Source organism: Marmota monax, unplaced genomic scaffold (genome assembly GCF_021218885.2).
Source record: "Marmota monax isolate L192 unplaced genomic scaffold, Marmota_monax_Labrador192_F-V1.1 WCK01_AAM20220418_F8-fsc00096, whole genome shotgun sequence".
NCBI lineage: Eukaryota > Metazoa > Chordata > Mammalia > Rodentia > Sciuridae > Marmota > Marmota monax.
In genome coordinates this window covers 3,706,967-3,723,789 of record NW_026695236.1, presented here as the reverse complement: position 1 = coordinate 3,723,789, position 16,823 = coordinate 3,706,967, and the positions used below count along the sequence as shown (strand labels likewise).

At 41.9% G+C, this 16,823-nt stretch overlaps 1 protein-coding gene across 3 annotated transcripts in view; it reads right to left on the bottom strand.

Moving 5' to 3' along the window:
* The window catches only part of Me3 (malic enzyme 3), a 198,556-nt gene that overhangs the window by 55,055 nt on the left and 126,678 nt on the right, over positions 1–16,823 (bottom strand). For all 3 annotated transcript variants that reach the window (XM_046439339.2, XM_046439340.2, XM_046439342.2), the window contains 2 exons: positions 15,999–16,074; positions 4,574–4,735 (listed from right to left, as the gene is read on the bottom strand). In XM_046439339.2, the coding sequence (XP_046295295.1) occupies positions 4,574–4,735; positions 15,999–16,074 (238 nt within the window). The remainder of the gene's footprint in view (positions 1–4,573; positions 4,736–15,998; positions 16,075–16,823) is intronic.

Below are 16,823 nucleotides of genomic sequence, written 5' to 3'. Positions count from 1 at the left end.
ATTTAATTAGCTCTGTGACTTTGGGCAAAATGTTTACCTTCTCTCTGCTTTCTTTTTCTTCTCTGTTATAAAGGCACAATAATGTCTGTCACCCATAATGCAAGTTCTTTGAGAAAAGAGTCCATCCTTCTTCATGTGCATCTCCCCAGAGATTTTTCCAGTGCCAGCAAATGGGTAAAGCTTTTAAAAAATATTTATTGATAATAATTGCATGAGTCCCAGGGCTGGGTTAAGAAGATGCTAAATGAAGAAGTGAGAAGGTCTTAGAAATCACTTTATCCAGCTTCCCCCAAATGAATTTCTGAGTCCTGGAAAGGTTAAATGAGCTGTCCAAGGTCACAAAATATTGGCAGGAACAACAGAGAAGAAACCATGATTTCTGGACAAAGAAAGGTTACCAGGGTTGGATCATTCCGAGCTCTGGTGTCCAGAAGCGTTCCCTCCCAACTGTTATTAACTGAATAACTGAATATTTTCTCTCTCTTAGATAGTTACCAAGTTCCCTTTGGAACTAAATGAATCAATGATTATAATTTTTAGGTGAGGGCATTTTCCAAAGCAGGTGAACCAGAATTCCTCCTCTGTCATAGGAGTTAGAGGGTTGAATATGCCCTTTGGGCTGTTTGCCTAGCTCTGCCTTCCTAAGGTTTTTCTTGGAGACAGAATGACATAGAAAACAAAATTGTTTCTTTCTCTTCACTGGACATATCTCTGAGTGTTGGATTTAAGTTGGAAGTAAGATGCACTTCCTGGTCTAGAAAATATTTATGATGCATAGCAACAGGTACACCAAGTTGTTTTGCAGAGCATCTGTGGTTCTGGGAGGTCGTGGGCTGGGTTTATGCTGTGGGCATAACTCCCTTCCCTTAGGTTAGAAGTTATGCCTACTGCTAATTTCCTGGGAAGCTCAGTGAAGCCCAGGAGTAAGTTACAAAGATCCCAGGAAGTACATTTTCATTGGTCATGTGTGTTCAGAGAGAGAGAGAGAAAGAGCTCTCTGATGGCTCTGTGTGGTGAATGCCGAATGTTTATTAGTGGCAGTGATCATAATCTTGCAACACCCAGCTTATCTGCTGACCCTATGCTCCTGTAGCAATCCACTCAGCCTCTAATGCATGGTTAGGAGGCTCTGCTCATGGTCTGCTCCTGTGTCTGTCTCTTGTAGTAGACATGCCTATTTGTGAGTTCCAGAGTTCCATATAGCATCTCCTTGTGTGAATTTATAGAGGCCCAAGACTTCAGCTAGGAGAAGATCTCCAAGGCTCAGGGGCATCATGGTAAAGCCAAGTCCCAGGGTGTTGCCCTGAAGAACCTTGGCTTGGAGAAGGAGGAGCACAGGGCTGGGAGCCAGTCCTTGGGGGAGCCATTTCACTCTGGGTCTCTTTTCCTATGTAAAATGAGGGAAGGGAGTTGTATCAGATAGTGTTTTAGATCCTTCATGGACAATGTGACCATCATGTATTTTGTTTCATTTACAAATCGCTGACACTGAAAGGGGCTCCTTTCCCTTGCCCCCTCGAAACTGATCCATGGGATGTCCCCTTTTTATGGGATCAAGGCTCCAAATGTTTATTTTTCCAAATCTCCTTGCTGTTGGCAGGTAAAAGTGACTCTGTTTCAGCGCTGTAGGCAGCAGATGTTTTCCTTCAACAGGAAACCTGGAGGGGTGTTTTCTTTGATTCTGATTAAAGCTCCCATTGCCTCAGGAGTTTAATAGACATACACACAGATGGTCTAGTTATTCTGACACTAAAACTTACAATAGCATCTTCCCTGCCCTGATGTGACAGATAAAAGTCGCAAGGCCAACCCTCTCTCTCTTCTATAGCTTGGTCTTTCTCTGAGCAAGATATGTATTCAAGGCTTCTGGGGAGAAAATCTTGTAAAAAAATTCTTTTTTAAAAGGAAGTGGAGTATGGGAGCTGATGTAATAAATCCATTTGAAGAGCTAATCATACTATCTTCCTAAACTTGGTAATTTTGCAACTTTGAATTCTTGTGTTCTGAGCAAAGCTCTCGGGGAGAGAAGCCAACTCGGAGTAGATATAATACATGACCCATGAAAATAATCAATTAGGTGACAGTGTTGAAACTCTGACAACTAGAATATTCCATCCAGGTCCGGCTGCCATTTATCTCCATCATGCCTAGGAGAGAGCCTGACACCTACTAAACACTCAATAAACGTTTACTAAATAAGTAAAGAGAGAGAGTGTTCATAAAATAATCTTAATTGAAAAAATTAGAACAAAATCACAGGTACATTATGATTGCAACTAGGCAATAAGTATATCTATGCAGATATTGGAAGGGCACATGAATGCAGCTTGTGGGAGAAATGCCATTTCTTTTTTCTTTGAAAAAATTGAATAATGTTCTAAAATTAGTAACAAAAATTAAAAAAATTAGTAATACAAATTCTAAAAGTCAAGAGATTATCTTTATTTATAAAGCAACAGAAACCCAGGCAGTATGGTATGGGAAGAGGAACATAGGCTCTAGTTAGAATTCTAGTCTTGTGACTTCAAGTGTCTTGAGCAAATTAAACTCTACAGGCCTCAGGTTCCTCACCTGGAAAAAGAGGGTAGATGACAGATGCTCTGCTCATGGGGTTATTGTAAGACTTAAATTGGGTATAAAGGTATGGTCTCTCATTATGACAGGCTTCTTGTTTCTGGTGGGTTTGTTACAAGTTGGGGGTCAGCCTTGAACTTCAACACACTGTTGCTGGGTGCTGAACCTTCAACAGCAAAGAATCCCAATACATCTGCTGGAGCTAACCAACACCTAGGTCCTCAGTGCTCTGGGAGGGGATCAGGGCTACAGACATACTGTGACTTACCTGGCTCATCAGTTTTACCAGGATCAGGGTCCTGGCTTCTCAGTCCAGTCCGTTTCCCATGCCCCTTGCCCTCCCTCTTCTCATCCCACCTCCATGATTTCCCAGCTCTTAAGCAAGGTCTGCCGGGTGCTCCCTTCTTTGATGGTATCTGTGGATAAAACCTGATGAAGCATTGTTCTTTCCAGGAGCTACAGTGCTCATTCATGTTTAGAAATGGGAACATGATTTCTGGAGAAGCAAAGTCTCTCTCTGAAGAGAGATCACCGAAGAAAGCATATGTGTTACCTTTTTTTTTTTTTTTGACAATATGAATCAAGAATCTAAAAAGTGACAATTTTATTTGCCACAACATTTTGTTTCTAGAAATTTATCCTAAGAGAAAAGAATCACAGATGGGGACAAAGACTGACATGAAAAAAAATGGGTATCAGCACAACTTATCTCTGCAGAAAACCTAGGAATTAAGTAAATATTCAACTGTGGGGGGATTTCTTACATAAAGATATATAAGTCAGCTTTTCAAGTGACATTGTGGAATAGTGATTAATGACCTGAGAGAAAACTCTTTACATGCTTTAAGCTTCAAAAGGGAAGATACAAAAACTGTACCTGCAATATAACCTCAAATTTGGTTTTATAAGTGCTTTTAGGGAAAAAAAAAGACTGGAAGGAAATATACCAAAAAATCTAAAAAATGATTAGCACTGATCATATGACTCATATTTCATTTTCTAATGCTTTTCTGTATTTTAATTTTAATTAATTAATTAATTAATATAATTTATTCATAGTACTGGGAATTGCACAGGCTAGGGGAATGTTCTACCATTAAGCCACCCTGCTTCAGCCCTTTGTAGTTTTTAAATTTTGAGTCAGGGTCTTGCTAAGTGCCCAGGGTCCTCCTGACTTAGGGTCCTCCTGACTCAACACACTGTTGCTGGGTCCTGAGTAGCTGCAATTATAAGTGTGCATCACCCCATCCCACTGGATTTTAATTTTAAAAGATGAATATGCACCAGTCTCAGACTTGGTAATAAATGTCTCTGATGAGGAATTTTGGGGTGCCTTTTTCTTGTTTTCTGACACAGACATAGGGCTGAGAATCATAGACATGTATAAATACCATGTCCTACTGTGCCCCGAGCAGACAAATGCTTGGTGGGGTTTGAGCACCTTCAATCCCAAACCACCCGGAATCCTGTGGGTAAACCTCATCCACAGCTTGGCTCAGTTTCTTTCACTGGTTTGCTTGCAGAACACTCATTTGCCTGGTTCAGGCATTTCAACCCTTGGAGATGGTGCTTTGAATTTTAATCCTTCTACCGAGGCAGTTTAATTTGAAAATGCTGAAAACCACACCTACTTTCAACTCCATGGGCTGCTCTCTCAACCAATAGGTTAGAGAGTGGCCTCATGGGGAATACAAAGGGTAGGATCATGGAAGTAAGGGATGAAAGAAACCCAAGCAGAGCACAGAAGTCTTCACAGAGGTAGAGGAAGGAGCAAAGGGACCCAGAAGTGGGAGAGGGCTGAGAGAAGTGGAGTGGGTAATTAGGGAGGAGGAAGTTCCTCCACTCCACAACTGTGTAGGGGAAGAGTTCTGGTCAAGGGAGGGGATGTGAAAGAAATGGCCCATTGCTATGTAGATAGAATCACCCTGCAAAGGCATCCCCCACATCCACCTTCTGTGCCCTTCTGGCCCCCAAGCTCCTGGCCCAGACAGCCCGTTACCTCGTTGTTGGTGCCGACGTCCAGCAGGACTGGGAGACACTGCTGTGGGTTCACCCCTCCACACGCGGTGTACAGGGCCAGCTTGCCCACAGGGATGCCCATGCCGTAGCAGCCCAGGTCTCCCAAACCCAGTATGCGTTCTCCATCAGTCACTACCACAGCCTGAAAAACACAGCAGATGCCATCAATCAGGGCCAGAGCCTCCTGTGACAAAGTGCTCATTTCCATGCCCCAGCATGTCAGGCTTGACAACTGCATGCCTGCTGACTTTGCAGGGGCTGAAACTGGAATAAGGCCTCATTCAACTGCAGGTGGCTGTTCCTTTCTGTCAGGCTGATGAGAAATCCCACTGAAGCGAAATGACAGAAAGACACCTGCCCTGCATTCTGAGGTTTGGGGTGGGGGCTTCAGAAACAGCTGGAGGGAAACCACATCTAGTCACTCTCCCTCAAAGAAACTAAACAGATGCTCTCAGCCTGAGACTTGGTGGGGGAGGGCGAGAAAGGGAGGGAAGGACATAAGGAAAGGAGAAAATGAAAAACAAGTGTTCAGCTGCTGCTGCAGTTCTGGGTTTAGAGACCAATGTAAGTGCTCCCTGGCCTGCTCCTGGGCTCTGATAAATCTGATTTGCAAAGAACAGAGCTCCTTGTTATGTCTCCTAGGATCACTGTTTCACATGAAACCAGGAAGATATGGAGCTGTATTGGGATTACCTTTTGTGTTTTGCAAACACATGGACCTGGGGGAGGTCCATGTATTAGTGCAGGTTCAAGGTTTCATACTATAAATTAACAGATGAGGATGAAACTGATAGTGATGATAAATATTATTATATGATTAGAATGGATGTTCTTTTGTTTGTTCACTTAACACATATTTATGAAACATGTACTTTGCCTAAGATACTGTGCCATGTTCTGGGGGAAGGAGCTTCAGTTTGCTCATCTACAAAAACAAGTATGTATGAATTCAGCCTTTAAAGAATTATAGGGCTGAAGGAGAGATGGAATGTGGATGTTAACAATGATGACTTTGGGAGGGAGTCCTGAGTGCACCAGACCAGCACAAAGGGCTGCAGAGTTTAAAAGATGGGAGATTTACCCCTCATAGATAAGGATTTTGTGGGTGAGCGGGCACATATACCAGACCTCGGACTGGGGGGGATTGTGAGGATACAGGTGGGGGGTGATCAGTTAATGCAAAGCAAGTTAAGACATAGAATAGACATGTTTATAACAATTCAATTCACAATAGCTAAGTTACAGAACCAGCCTAGATGCCCATCAACAGGCAATCAGATAAAGAAAATGTGGTCTATATAAACCATGGAATTTTATTCAGCTACAAGGAATGAAATTATGGCATTTTCTGATAAATTGATGGAGCTGGAGAACATCATGCTGAGTGAAATAAGCCAGAGTCAGTGAAGTGTTGAATATTTCCCCTCATATATGGAAACTAGAGAGTGGGGGGAAGGAATAAAAAGGAGTAATCTCACAGAAATAGAAAGGAGACCAATAGAGTGGAGGAAGGAGATTGAGAGAAGCAGAGGAAGGAAGGGCATGAGGAAGTACTGGGGAATAAAATATGCCAGATTATGCTAGGTTCGTGTACAAATATACCACAATGAATCCCACATATATGTGTGTGCATATATACACATATACATATATATAAATGATAATGCACTAATTAAAATGATAATAATAATAATAACAATAATAATAATAGAGGAGAGATGAGACTAGAGTAAATGGATTGGGGGAGGGGAGGGAAAGGGAAGTACTGGGGAAGGAGACTGAGCAAATTGTTATGTGCATGTACAAATATGGTATAATGAATCCCACTATTACATAAAATTATAACGCACCAATAAGAATAAAAAGAGACAGGGTAGAGGTGGGGGATGTAATATGTGGGGGGAAGAACTAGGAGGTATCGCTTACATGAAAGGAAAGAATGGAAAGTCAAGCAGAAATCAGACAGTGAAATCAGGCCAACAACAACCTATCAGAGTGTCAGTGAAATTGTTTATAGATTAGTTTACTATCCCTCCACTGGAACCTGGCTTTGGACCAGGATGTAGGACCAGCTTCAAGCTATGAATATCCTGGTTGGTCCCAAGCATGGTACCCACAGGGTTTAGATTAATCTATGGAGTGACAATGTTGAGTGCACCAGGAATAAGGAAATGAAGATCCATTCTTGACCTGAAATAATTTATGATCCAGTACCCAAAGAGTCCATTCTATCTTCTCATCTTGGTTCTCTTTCTCCAGGAGTGAGAGTGCACAAGGGCTGGTGCTGCCTTTTGGTAGAATTGTAGCAATATCAAAAAACACTTCTCTACTTCTGGAAAGAGGGTTGGGGAGAGTGCAATAGACCCATGGAAATCATGATGTCCCCTCTTACATTGGTCCATGACCTCTGTGGAGAGTGCTCACAGCCCACATCCCATCTGACCCTCCCAACGGCCTGGGCAGGTAGAAATGTCTGAGACTGTTAACTGTTTTACAGGTGAGCAAACTGAAGCTCAAGAGCTTAATGTTCTACTCGTATTTGTTAGGTATCGGCCATGTGCCAGGCACTGGGCTGGATGTTTTCACATTGGTTATCTCACCAAGGTCATCTTGCTTGTGTATGTGGCAGGGCAAACTTCTAATCAGGCTTTGGTTCCTGGTTCAGGGCTCCATCACTGCCCCCTTCCACTGGGTGAAAGCACCTGTGTTCTTGGTAAAGTCATATCCCGCCTCAGTATCACCCTCTCTGTAGCCCACCTCTGACCTCATCTTGGCAGCTCTCCTGGCAGGAGCTTGTGTCCTTATACTGCCTCTGAGGGCTGGAACTCTGAGCATCTTTCTACCATCTCTCCTAATCAAACCTTCCTTATTTTGGTTCCTATTCTCTCAGAATCTTTCTATCTGCTGAGGGGACAGTGAGTGACATGAAATTAAACTGAGGACCTCAGGTACTCCAGGACATTGTCCCTATAACCCTGGGATGGTGAGGTGCCTTCCCAGCCTTGAAGTGTCCAAGGGCATTCTGCTGCAACCCCTCTGAGGGGATGCCTCTCCTCCACCTGTTGTCCACCCTCAATCCTATGGTGGAATGGTTGGTTTGCTGCAATAGCTTCACAGACTGTTTGCCACTTGTCTTTTCTTCCTTCTAATCTCTCCTTGCCAACCAATATCAGATTCAGTGTACCAAAAACTATCATTGTGGCATTTCCAGACTCAGAGGTCTTTAGTGTCTTCTATCTATAGCATAAAGTAAAAAACATCTAACTCTTTAATGACCTGAACCCAACATATCTTCTGAAACTTATCTCTGTATATACAGCTAAATATAGTTGCATCCTTTGGCCAGTGGTCTCCTCACTCTCCCCAGACTCTCCCTAGATGCACTTACCATATATCTCTCTTGACTTCTATATTTCTCCTTCCTAGAAGGCCCTTCTCCCTATTTTCTAAAAGCACAAACCCTCCATTAAAATATGATGCATTTTATTTTTCCCCTGAACAGTTAATACTTGTTATATCTATTACACACTTCTGTCACCTGCCTGCCTTTCACAAATATTTATTAATTACCTACTGGATGCCAAGACCTGCACGAGGTGCTACGTAAACATTGGATGGTGATAACATTTCATTTCTTATTTGCTAAGTCTGGGATGGGGTTTGTCTCCCAAGGGTTCATGTGTTGGAGGATTGATCCCCAGTGTGGCAATGTAGAGGGGGTGGAATCTTTAAAGGTGGGGCCTAATGGGAAGCTCTTGGGTCACTGGGGACACTCTCCTCTGAGGAGATTAAAGTAGTTCTTTTGGGATCTCAGTGTTTATAAGAGTGAATTATAAAAAAACTAAGGCTGGTCCCTCCACACTCTCTGTGGCTTCCTGTTTCTTCATGTGATCCCTCCCTTCCACACATGATCCTGTTATTGTGAGGCCATCTGTCATGGGGTCCTCACCAAGCTGAGCTGATGCCAGAACCATGCCCTTAAATGTCCCAAACTAAAAGAGATGAATAAACCTATTTTCTTTATACATAACCCAGCCTCAGGTGGGTTCCATTAGGGAAATGGAGTAATACATCATTTTAACATTTTTTAGAATGCATATTATTCTTATATTACTAAATAGTCTAAAGGTTACGGAAGGGGCTTTGGTGTTGAGTATTTGAATCTAGGCTCCTTGATAATGTGCCATATGTAACCTTGAGTAAATAGATAACTTTTCTTAGCTTTAATTTTCCACAAAATGGGTAAAATAATAATACCTAACTTTTCATATTGTTATAAAGATGAAATGAAATAATACATGTCTCATTTAAACCTGGTGCCTTGAATAAAATAAAGGTGACCAACAAATGGTCACTGCTCTTATGGTTATAACGATGATTATCATTTGGAGCAAAGATTATACTTTAGGTTTTCAAATTGTTTTTTAATCTCTGTAGTTCAGAATTACCACAGAAAAAACATGTAATAATTATCTGTCAAGTGAGTGAATTTAAGAGAAACTAAGGGCAGGGGGACTGTGGTAAATGCAACTTTTAAGAAAGTCTGGCCATGTGGGTTTAACAGCATTTGAAACTTGACATCTTCATCCATCCCAAAGCCTTCTGCTATTGTTTCTTAAGTAGATGATGCTTGTAGCTAACTTGCTAGGCACTGCCCCTTGGAGGTGCAATGTTCTTCTCAAATTCCACAAATAAACTCCAAAACAAACAAATTAAAAAACAAATTCTCTTTTCCTTCTTACTCCTTCTGAACCTTTTTTACTCTGCTGTCTTCCCTCCTGTTTCCCCACATATCTCAAGTTCTAAACAATCTAGGCTTTGATTCTTCTCTGTCATTAGTCAACCGTGGCCATTTGTCAACCATGTTCTGCTGATTTCACCTGCTTCATATTTATGACATCTGTTTCATAGTCTTCATACCAGGGCTTCTTCCGTGGACCTGCTGTCCACCTCTCAGTTGTCTACACATTGGTCTTTTAGCTCTTCTCTCTATTCTTGTACCTGCCCCATTTCATTAAATTTTTTCCAAAGCATATCTAGATGTACCACATTCTTGCCCCAAATATCCAGTAGTTCCATTCCTATAAAAAAAACTTAAACATCTTAGACTGACATTTAAATTTTCTGTAGACTAAGCCCAATTTACCCTTTGAATTTTCCCTCATCTTCTTCTTAATTTACAGTTATATACATTTCCTCGTCCTTTATAGTACCTCTAAACTCTTGAGGGACAAGTAATAATGTGATACATACTCAATAAACGTTGAACAATGTGATAAATACAACACAGAGCAGAAAGTTATTTCTGCACTGGACAGAAATTGAGAGTTGATGAAGATTTACAAGTTCAGATAACAGATGCTACACCCCATTTTCCGTGACAACAATGGAGCTAATGTTGAGTAAATAGATAACTTCTTATTTGCTAAGTTTTGGATGGGGTTTGTCTCCCAAGGGTTCTGTAGATCATCAAAAGGCTTAGGGAAAACCTGGGCAGCATCTTTCAGTTGTAAATCCCAGCAGCAATTTTATGGAATGACAGAATCACATTTTCCTTGCTTGGAAGTTTTATAACTCATAACTTCCTTGTTTTTCAGATGACTAGTGGGAGATTTGGAGATTTGGGGGTGGTATGTTGCGTTTTTTTCTTTGCCTACCTACCTCAGACCTATAAGTGACTCAATGGGCTTGACCAAAGACTGACCTGAGGATATGATTCTTTGCTTGCTGTGGGGCTTGTATGGCTTGTAGCTATGGTCATGGGCTGCCTGCAACACTATGTGTACAACCCTCTCCTTCCTCTTCCTTTTGTTTCATTCTTCTCTCTCATCTTTCCTTTCTTCCTCCTCTTCTTCCTCTTCCTCTTCTTTTTCTTTCTCCTCACCTCCACAACATAGACAATGCATAGACTTTAGTTTCAAATTTTGGTTCTACTCCTTACTTGCAAAAAACTTAACTCAGTTTTCACGTCTGTAAAGCAGCAATAATAATAATGACCTCTATCACAGGTTGTCAGGAGAATTCAGTGGGTTAATCTACGTAAAGAACTTACTTAGTATATAAAAAAAAAAACTGTGTGAGGTGGATATGGTGATGTGCTGCCCAAGATCGTCCTATGGAAAGATCTTTCCTCATTGCTATTTTCAGCTGTCGGTCTACTTGAGGAATTTCGTCTAGTGAAGAAAGCCATCTTGCCCAACATGACACTCCATTCCAAGGATAGCCTGCTACCAATGACTTATGATTGCAGGAGTCTGAAGGCCCACTCCCTTGCCCCAGCTCAGGATCTTTGAAGGGTTGTTCTAGCTTCAGAGCCTCCTCCTGGGCTCAGCTTGGTTTTCCTTGCGCTCTCAAAGTGCAGTCCAGTCTCTCCTTCCTTCTGGTCTATTTTGCCTCCTTCCCTTCCATGGGTATTGACCCAAGAACACTACCTAATATGCTAATTTCTATCTCAGAGACATTTCCAGGAACATCTCAATCTCTTGACACTGAGCTCAGAGTGGGGTTTAACACAAGCCTGTCCTGTGCGTGACAGGTAAGCTTGGCCCTAGCAATTTGGTCCAGCTTGAAATATCTCTGTGGTTGGTGCCTAGCAGCAGAGGACGCTTCCTGGGCTCCCTACCCATCTACCTCTCAGCCCTTCTTCTCAGAAGCTGTTGAGATTGGGTGAGGGGGAGATTTAGGAGCCTGTGAAAAGTGTTGGGGAGGAGGATGATTCTTAGCTGAGCCTTTCTCTGGCTCCAGGCAAGGGCCACTGTGGGAAAGAGTCAGAAAAGCAATTCTCACTCCTCGTTTTGATTTATGCTGGACAGTTCTGGGTGGCCTGTTGTGGCCTTCCTCCTCCTTCCTAAACAAGAAGGGCTCACAAAACCTCATATACTCCTCAGTCTTGGGCTTTGGCCCCGTTTCTCTCACAGTTTACTTCTCTTGCATATGTTTGCAGTTCTGCTTTCTCACTGAGAAATCACAGAAAGTCGTTTTTTACTTTACATGTTGATTCAGAAGCTCCTCCAAATCTGCCCTCCTTTCCCACCAGGAAGTCAGTGACATCAGGGTCCAAAGATACCTCAACCTTGAAAAACTCTTCCTCCCCAGCTTGCAGCTGGGGGAGAGGCTGCTAAGCAGCAAGGTCTGGGTTGGGCACTGATGCTTAAAGGTTCTCTTGGGCACTCCACTTAACCTCAGCTTGCTCATCTGAACAAAACACTCTGTTCTTCAAGACCCACCTTGGGGGTTTCAGAAGCAGTCCATACTGCACACAGATCACAGTGCCTATGAAGATCTGATCAAACGGTGAAGTCCTACATGAGCTCCAAAGTGCCATGCAAGGGACAATGAACAGAGATCCCCTACCTAGGTAGGGAGACTGTTGCCTCTTTTTAAGGCAACTGTAGAAACACATCAGGAAACAAGAAAGTTATATGACTTAGAACTTTCTGAGTCTCTGAAAGGGTACCCTGTGAGAGGGAGAAGGAACATTCAGAAAAAGCCCAGTGAGTGGGGCAGGGTTGGGGTCTGGTGTGTGTCAGGTGCAGTCCAATCAGCCATAGTGGGCTTGATTACATGTCAAACTATAGGTTCAATATTCAGAGCTTTTGGTTTTCTCAGAGGACCCAGAAATCCACGGATTTTGATATTTTTAAAAATAAACAACCTTATTTAAAAATGATGTGACATATATAAAAAATGGAGTATTACTCAGCCATAGATAAGAATGGAATCATGGTATCTGCTGATAAATGGATGGAACTACAGACTATCATGCTAAATAAAATAAGCCAGTCCCCAAAACTCAAAGGTTGAATGTTTTCTCTGATATATGGTAGCTAATCCAAAATGGGGTTGGGGGCAAGGAAGAAAGAGAGAGAGAGAGAGTGAGAAAGGAAATAAAAGGGAGAGGGATTCCATCAAAATAGAGGAAAGATCAGTAGAACAGACAAAGGGGATTGAGGGAGAGGAAGGAGAGACAGGAAAAGGGAAGAAGAATGGAATGAATCTTACTGAACTTTCATATGTACATCCATGATATAGCACAGTGAATCTCAACATCAAGTATATTTATAAGACATTAACTTAAAAATACTATAAATAAACTGTAGAAAGATCAGTAGAGTAGAGGGAGGGAAGCAGGATGAGACAGCAGCGGGGAGAGGGCATGTGCTGGGGACTGAATTAGAGCAAATTATATTCCATGCTTTTGGGATTATACAAAAATGTATCCTAATGTTATATATAACTAAAAAGAATCCATAATAAATAAATAAATAAATGAAAAAAACTTCAAAAGGGGAATGACTTTGAAAGCCTCTCTACTCACTATATAGCTGAATTCCACACAATATTCTAGCCTGTTTCCAAATTCTGTATTGAAAAGCATTTTGGATGTGTCTAAAATGTCATTTAAAAATTTCAAAATCTGCAAGAAATTTTGTCTAAAAATTCAAATATTTCAACTATTATTCAGGACCAAATTGATGTATCCTACTGCTCATTTGGGGCCTCTGATTCCCAGGTAAAAACCCCTCCACAGTGGCCCCTAGGCTCTGTGTGCTACAGCTGTATCTGCCACCTCTGGTAATAACAATGTCCACTCAAGTTCCCTTCAATGTGTACACACATTATTAGGGTTAGTCCCCAGGAACTCTTATAGAGTAGGTGTTTATTGAATGATGACCAAGTGCAACTGAGTTAGATGGGCTTGATTACATGTCAAGATCTGCTCATAACTTACACTGTTCTTAAGGGTATGGATGTCTCTCTGGGCTTGTTTGAGTCCCACTTCTTCTAGGGTGATCCCAAAGCCTCCATTTCTCTTCCTCTAAAATCACTGTCTCCATCTCTCTGCTAATTAGCACTCCATATTTAGAAGAGTCTCAAAATATGTTCAGTGAATTCAGTGGATATTTGGCTCCTAAGTTTCTTTTTCTTTCTTTCTTTAAAATATTTTAGTTGTAGATGAACAAAATACCTTTATTTTATTCGTTTATTTTTAATGTGGTGCCGAGGATCAAACCCAGTGCCTTACACATACTAGGCAAGTGCTCTACCCATGAGCTACAACCCCAGCCCCCTAAGTTTCTATTTTGAATTCATATTATGGTTTTCCAACCCTAATATAAAGCATTTTGGGGACAGAGTTCATGCTTTTCTTATTTTGCATCTCTCGCAGCATGGCCCTGGTAACATTTTTACAAAGCAACTGAAACCTGAAATCCATCCCAGTGCCAGCCTAAAGGAATGGGTGCCTTTTTATTTCTGCTTAAGTTGGTGTGCATGGGGGGAGCTTTTCCTTCTTCTGTTTACTTGTAATTTACAAAAAAGTACACTGTTTATTAATGGGGACCCCTCTGCTGTTCCTGGCACAGTGCCTGATACATGGAAGTTGCTCAACACAGTTGTTGACTGAGTTCATTCAACTCAGCAAGCATTTCCTGATTGCCTACTATGTCCAAGGTTTCCCATGGTTGCACTGTCCAGGAACGTGAAAAAGATCAGCTTGCAGGCCCTCAGCAATGCCTACTCAGGTTAGCCTGGAGTTTGCTCCCCTTTGAGTGAACTGGCTCTTCTCAATGTTCTCAAGATTTTATGATAGCTTCATCCTAGACATGCTCTGGAAAATTGATTCCCTGGGACTGAGACCCAAACCTGAAAGGCCAAGGCCTACATATAACTGGAGTCTAAGCAGATAGGCAGGAAAGAGAAGCACAGGGCAAATCACATGCACACAGAAGTTCTGCTCCACCATCCCCCTACCTGCTGTGGTTCTGCATGCTAACACTTCCCAGAGAGGGTCAGAAGTGGGTGGAACACAAAGACAGGTAGGAGAAAGAAGCTGTATTTGTTGCCTTTTGTAGAAGGCAAACTGGCAGGGATAGAGGGAGGAGGGAGGCCCTGGAGAGAAAATAATGTTGGAGTGTCACAGCCTCCCAGTGGAGGCAGGGTGGTGTGAGCCTTGGCCCTAAGGACTACTTGTACCACACTTGGTTAGCTCCAGTGCTTCATGGATCATGTACCAGATATACTCTCACTAGGCAGCCAGAAGATGTTTTGCATTTTGTTTCACTCATGTTGTTTTCAGAAGTGACAATGACCATTGATGGTAGAGACCCTCAAACTTGTCCATAGAAATCCTTGTGGTAGGAGGAGATCTGGAGATTTAGCCAGAGGCTAATAAATTTCTGCAAAGTTGTATATGTTTTATGTTAAAAAATTAACATAACAGTTGCATTCCATATTCTATCCTGTTTGTTATATAAAAATGTTTTCTCCTTAAGTTTTTTTTTATTATTAAAATTGGTACTCCAGGAAGAAGTTCCAGGTTTGCTTTGTCATTCTGTATATATAGCCCTACTGTTGTGCACACCTGGAGTCCATGAACCGAGAGGGAAAACACTGCTTACTAGAAGCTTTGTGTAGAAGATCCTCAGCTATACCCCAGTCTACAATGCCTGACTGGTCCAAACTCAAGGACCTCTTTACTGTCTTTTTCCTCTTGAAGTCATCCAAGACTTCCCCTGAGCTAAAAGTAGTCTCTTTGTCTACCCTCAGTTCTTCCTGTAGACTTTACTTTTCTCTGGTCAAGTTCTGCCTTGCTAGTCTTTGGTGTGTGTTGTGGTTTGGATCTCAGGCATCCTCCAAAAGCTCACATGTTAGACAATGAAAGAAGGTTCAGAGGACAAATGATTGGGTTGGAAGAGTCTTAACCCAATCAGTTAAATAATCCCCCTGATGGGATTTAATGAGTGGTAACTAAAGTGGTAGGGTATGGCTGGAGGAGATGGGAATTGGGGGCATGTCTTTGGGGTATGGTATATATTTGTAAATGGAAAGTGGAGACATCTCTCTCTGCTTCCTGATCACCATGTGAACTGCTTCCTTCTGCCACACTCTTCCTCCATGATGTACATCCTCACCTTGAGCCCCGAGGAATAGAGCCAGCCTTCTATGGACTAAGAACTCTAAAACTGTGAGCCCTCAAATAAACTTTTCTTCATCTACAATTGTGCTGGTTGGGTCTTTAAGTCACAGCAGCGAAAAAGCTGACTAAAACAGTGTGTATATTTTATTTTCTTTATGGCATGGCAGCTACTTGAAAATAGGGTCTGATTTCCCCTATATTCATTACGGAAATTGGCACTATATATTTAGCAGATATGATGAATATATATTCTGGATGATGATGATGGTGGTGACAATGATGATAGGCAATTTCATATGGGTGCCTTGTTAATGTAAATCTCTGCTCTGTGGTTTTGCTATAACAGGTCTCTGGTCTGGTCTTGAGAAAGGTGTGCAGTATGTATCCTTCTGCATCATAATCCCCACTTTATAGGCGGAAATGACTGATGGCAAGTTGAAAGGATTCACCCAACATTAGAGCAATAGCAATGAAAATAAGATCATACCTTGATATTGTCTTCTGGCCAAGAGTTCAACATTGTTGCAAGATGGCCTTTGTCATGAATGGTGATAAACAGCCCACTAGGGAAACAAACACATATACACAGAGAAATCAGGCAGTCAGACTTGGAACAAAGCAAAGATCATGAGTGCTAGGTATCATTGCATCACTTAATTTTGCATATAAACCTGGGTAAGAGTGATCCCTTCCCAAAGCCCCAAATTTGGAAGGTCTTATTCTTGCCCTCCTCCTATTATTCTTCTCCATGGGGGCTAGAGCCCATGGGGCCAAGGAATGTGCCCCCCCCCAGCCTATGTTTTCCAGAGTCTGCACCTTTTTCTCTCCCTCTATACCAGGTACCCAGGACCCCAGAATTCACAGACTGTATGACCCTAAGGATGCTTCAGAAACTGTGGTTCTCCTTCCCAGGTCCCTCCTCCTGAGTACAGATCACACTGCAGTGGTTGGACTCCTAGACTTGGAGCTATGACTAGAACTTGGACATGTAGGTTGAGATATCAAGACTCATGTGCATGAGGTCTCTGAAGTGGGGTATGGAACAGGGATGGAAATGGGATGGGGTTCTAGTCATTGGATAGTTTTCTCTGCATCACTGGCCAAATTTAAACTTGGCCTTCCAGCCCATCAAGAAGGTATGTTTCTAAATATAAGTTAGTAGAACATATTTTATTTAATAGCTTATTAGCTTGTTTTAGAACATTAAATGTTTAGACCTAAAGTATGTGGATATGAGTCTTCTGCCCTGGGATCAGTAGTAAGAGGATATAAGTATTTTTTTTTGTGTGTGTGTGGGGGGGCTTCCTTTCTC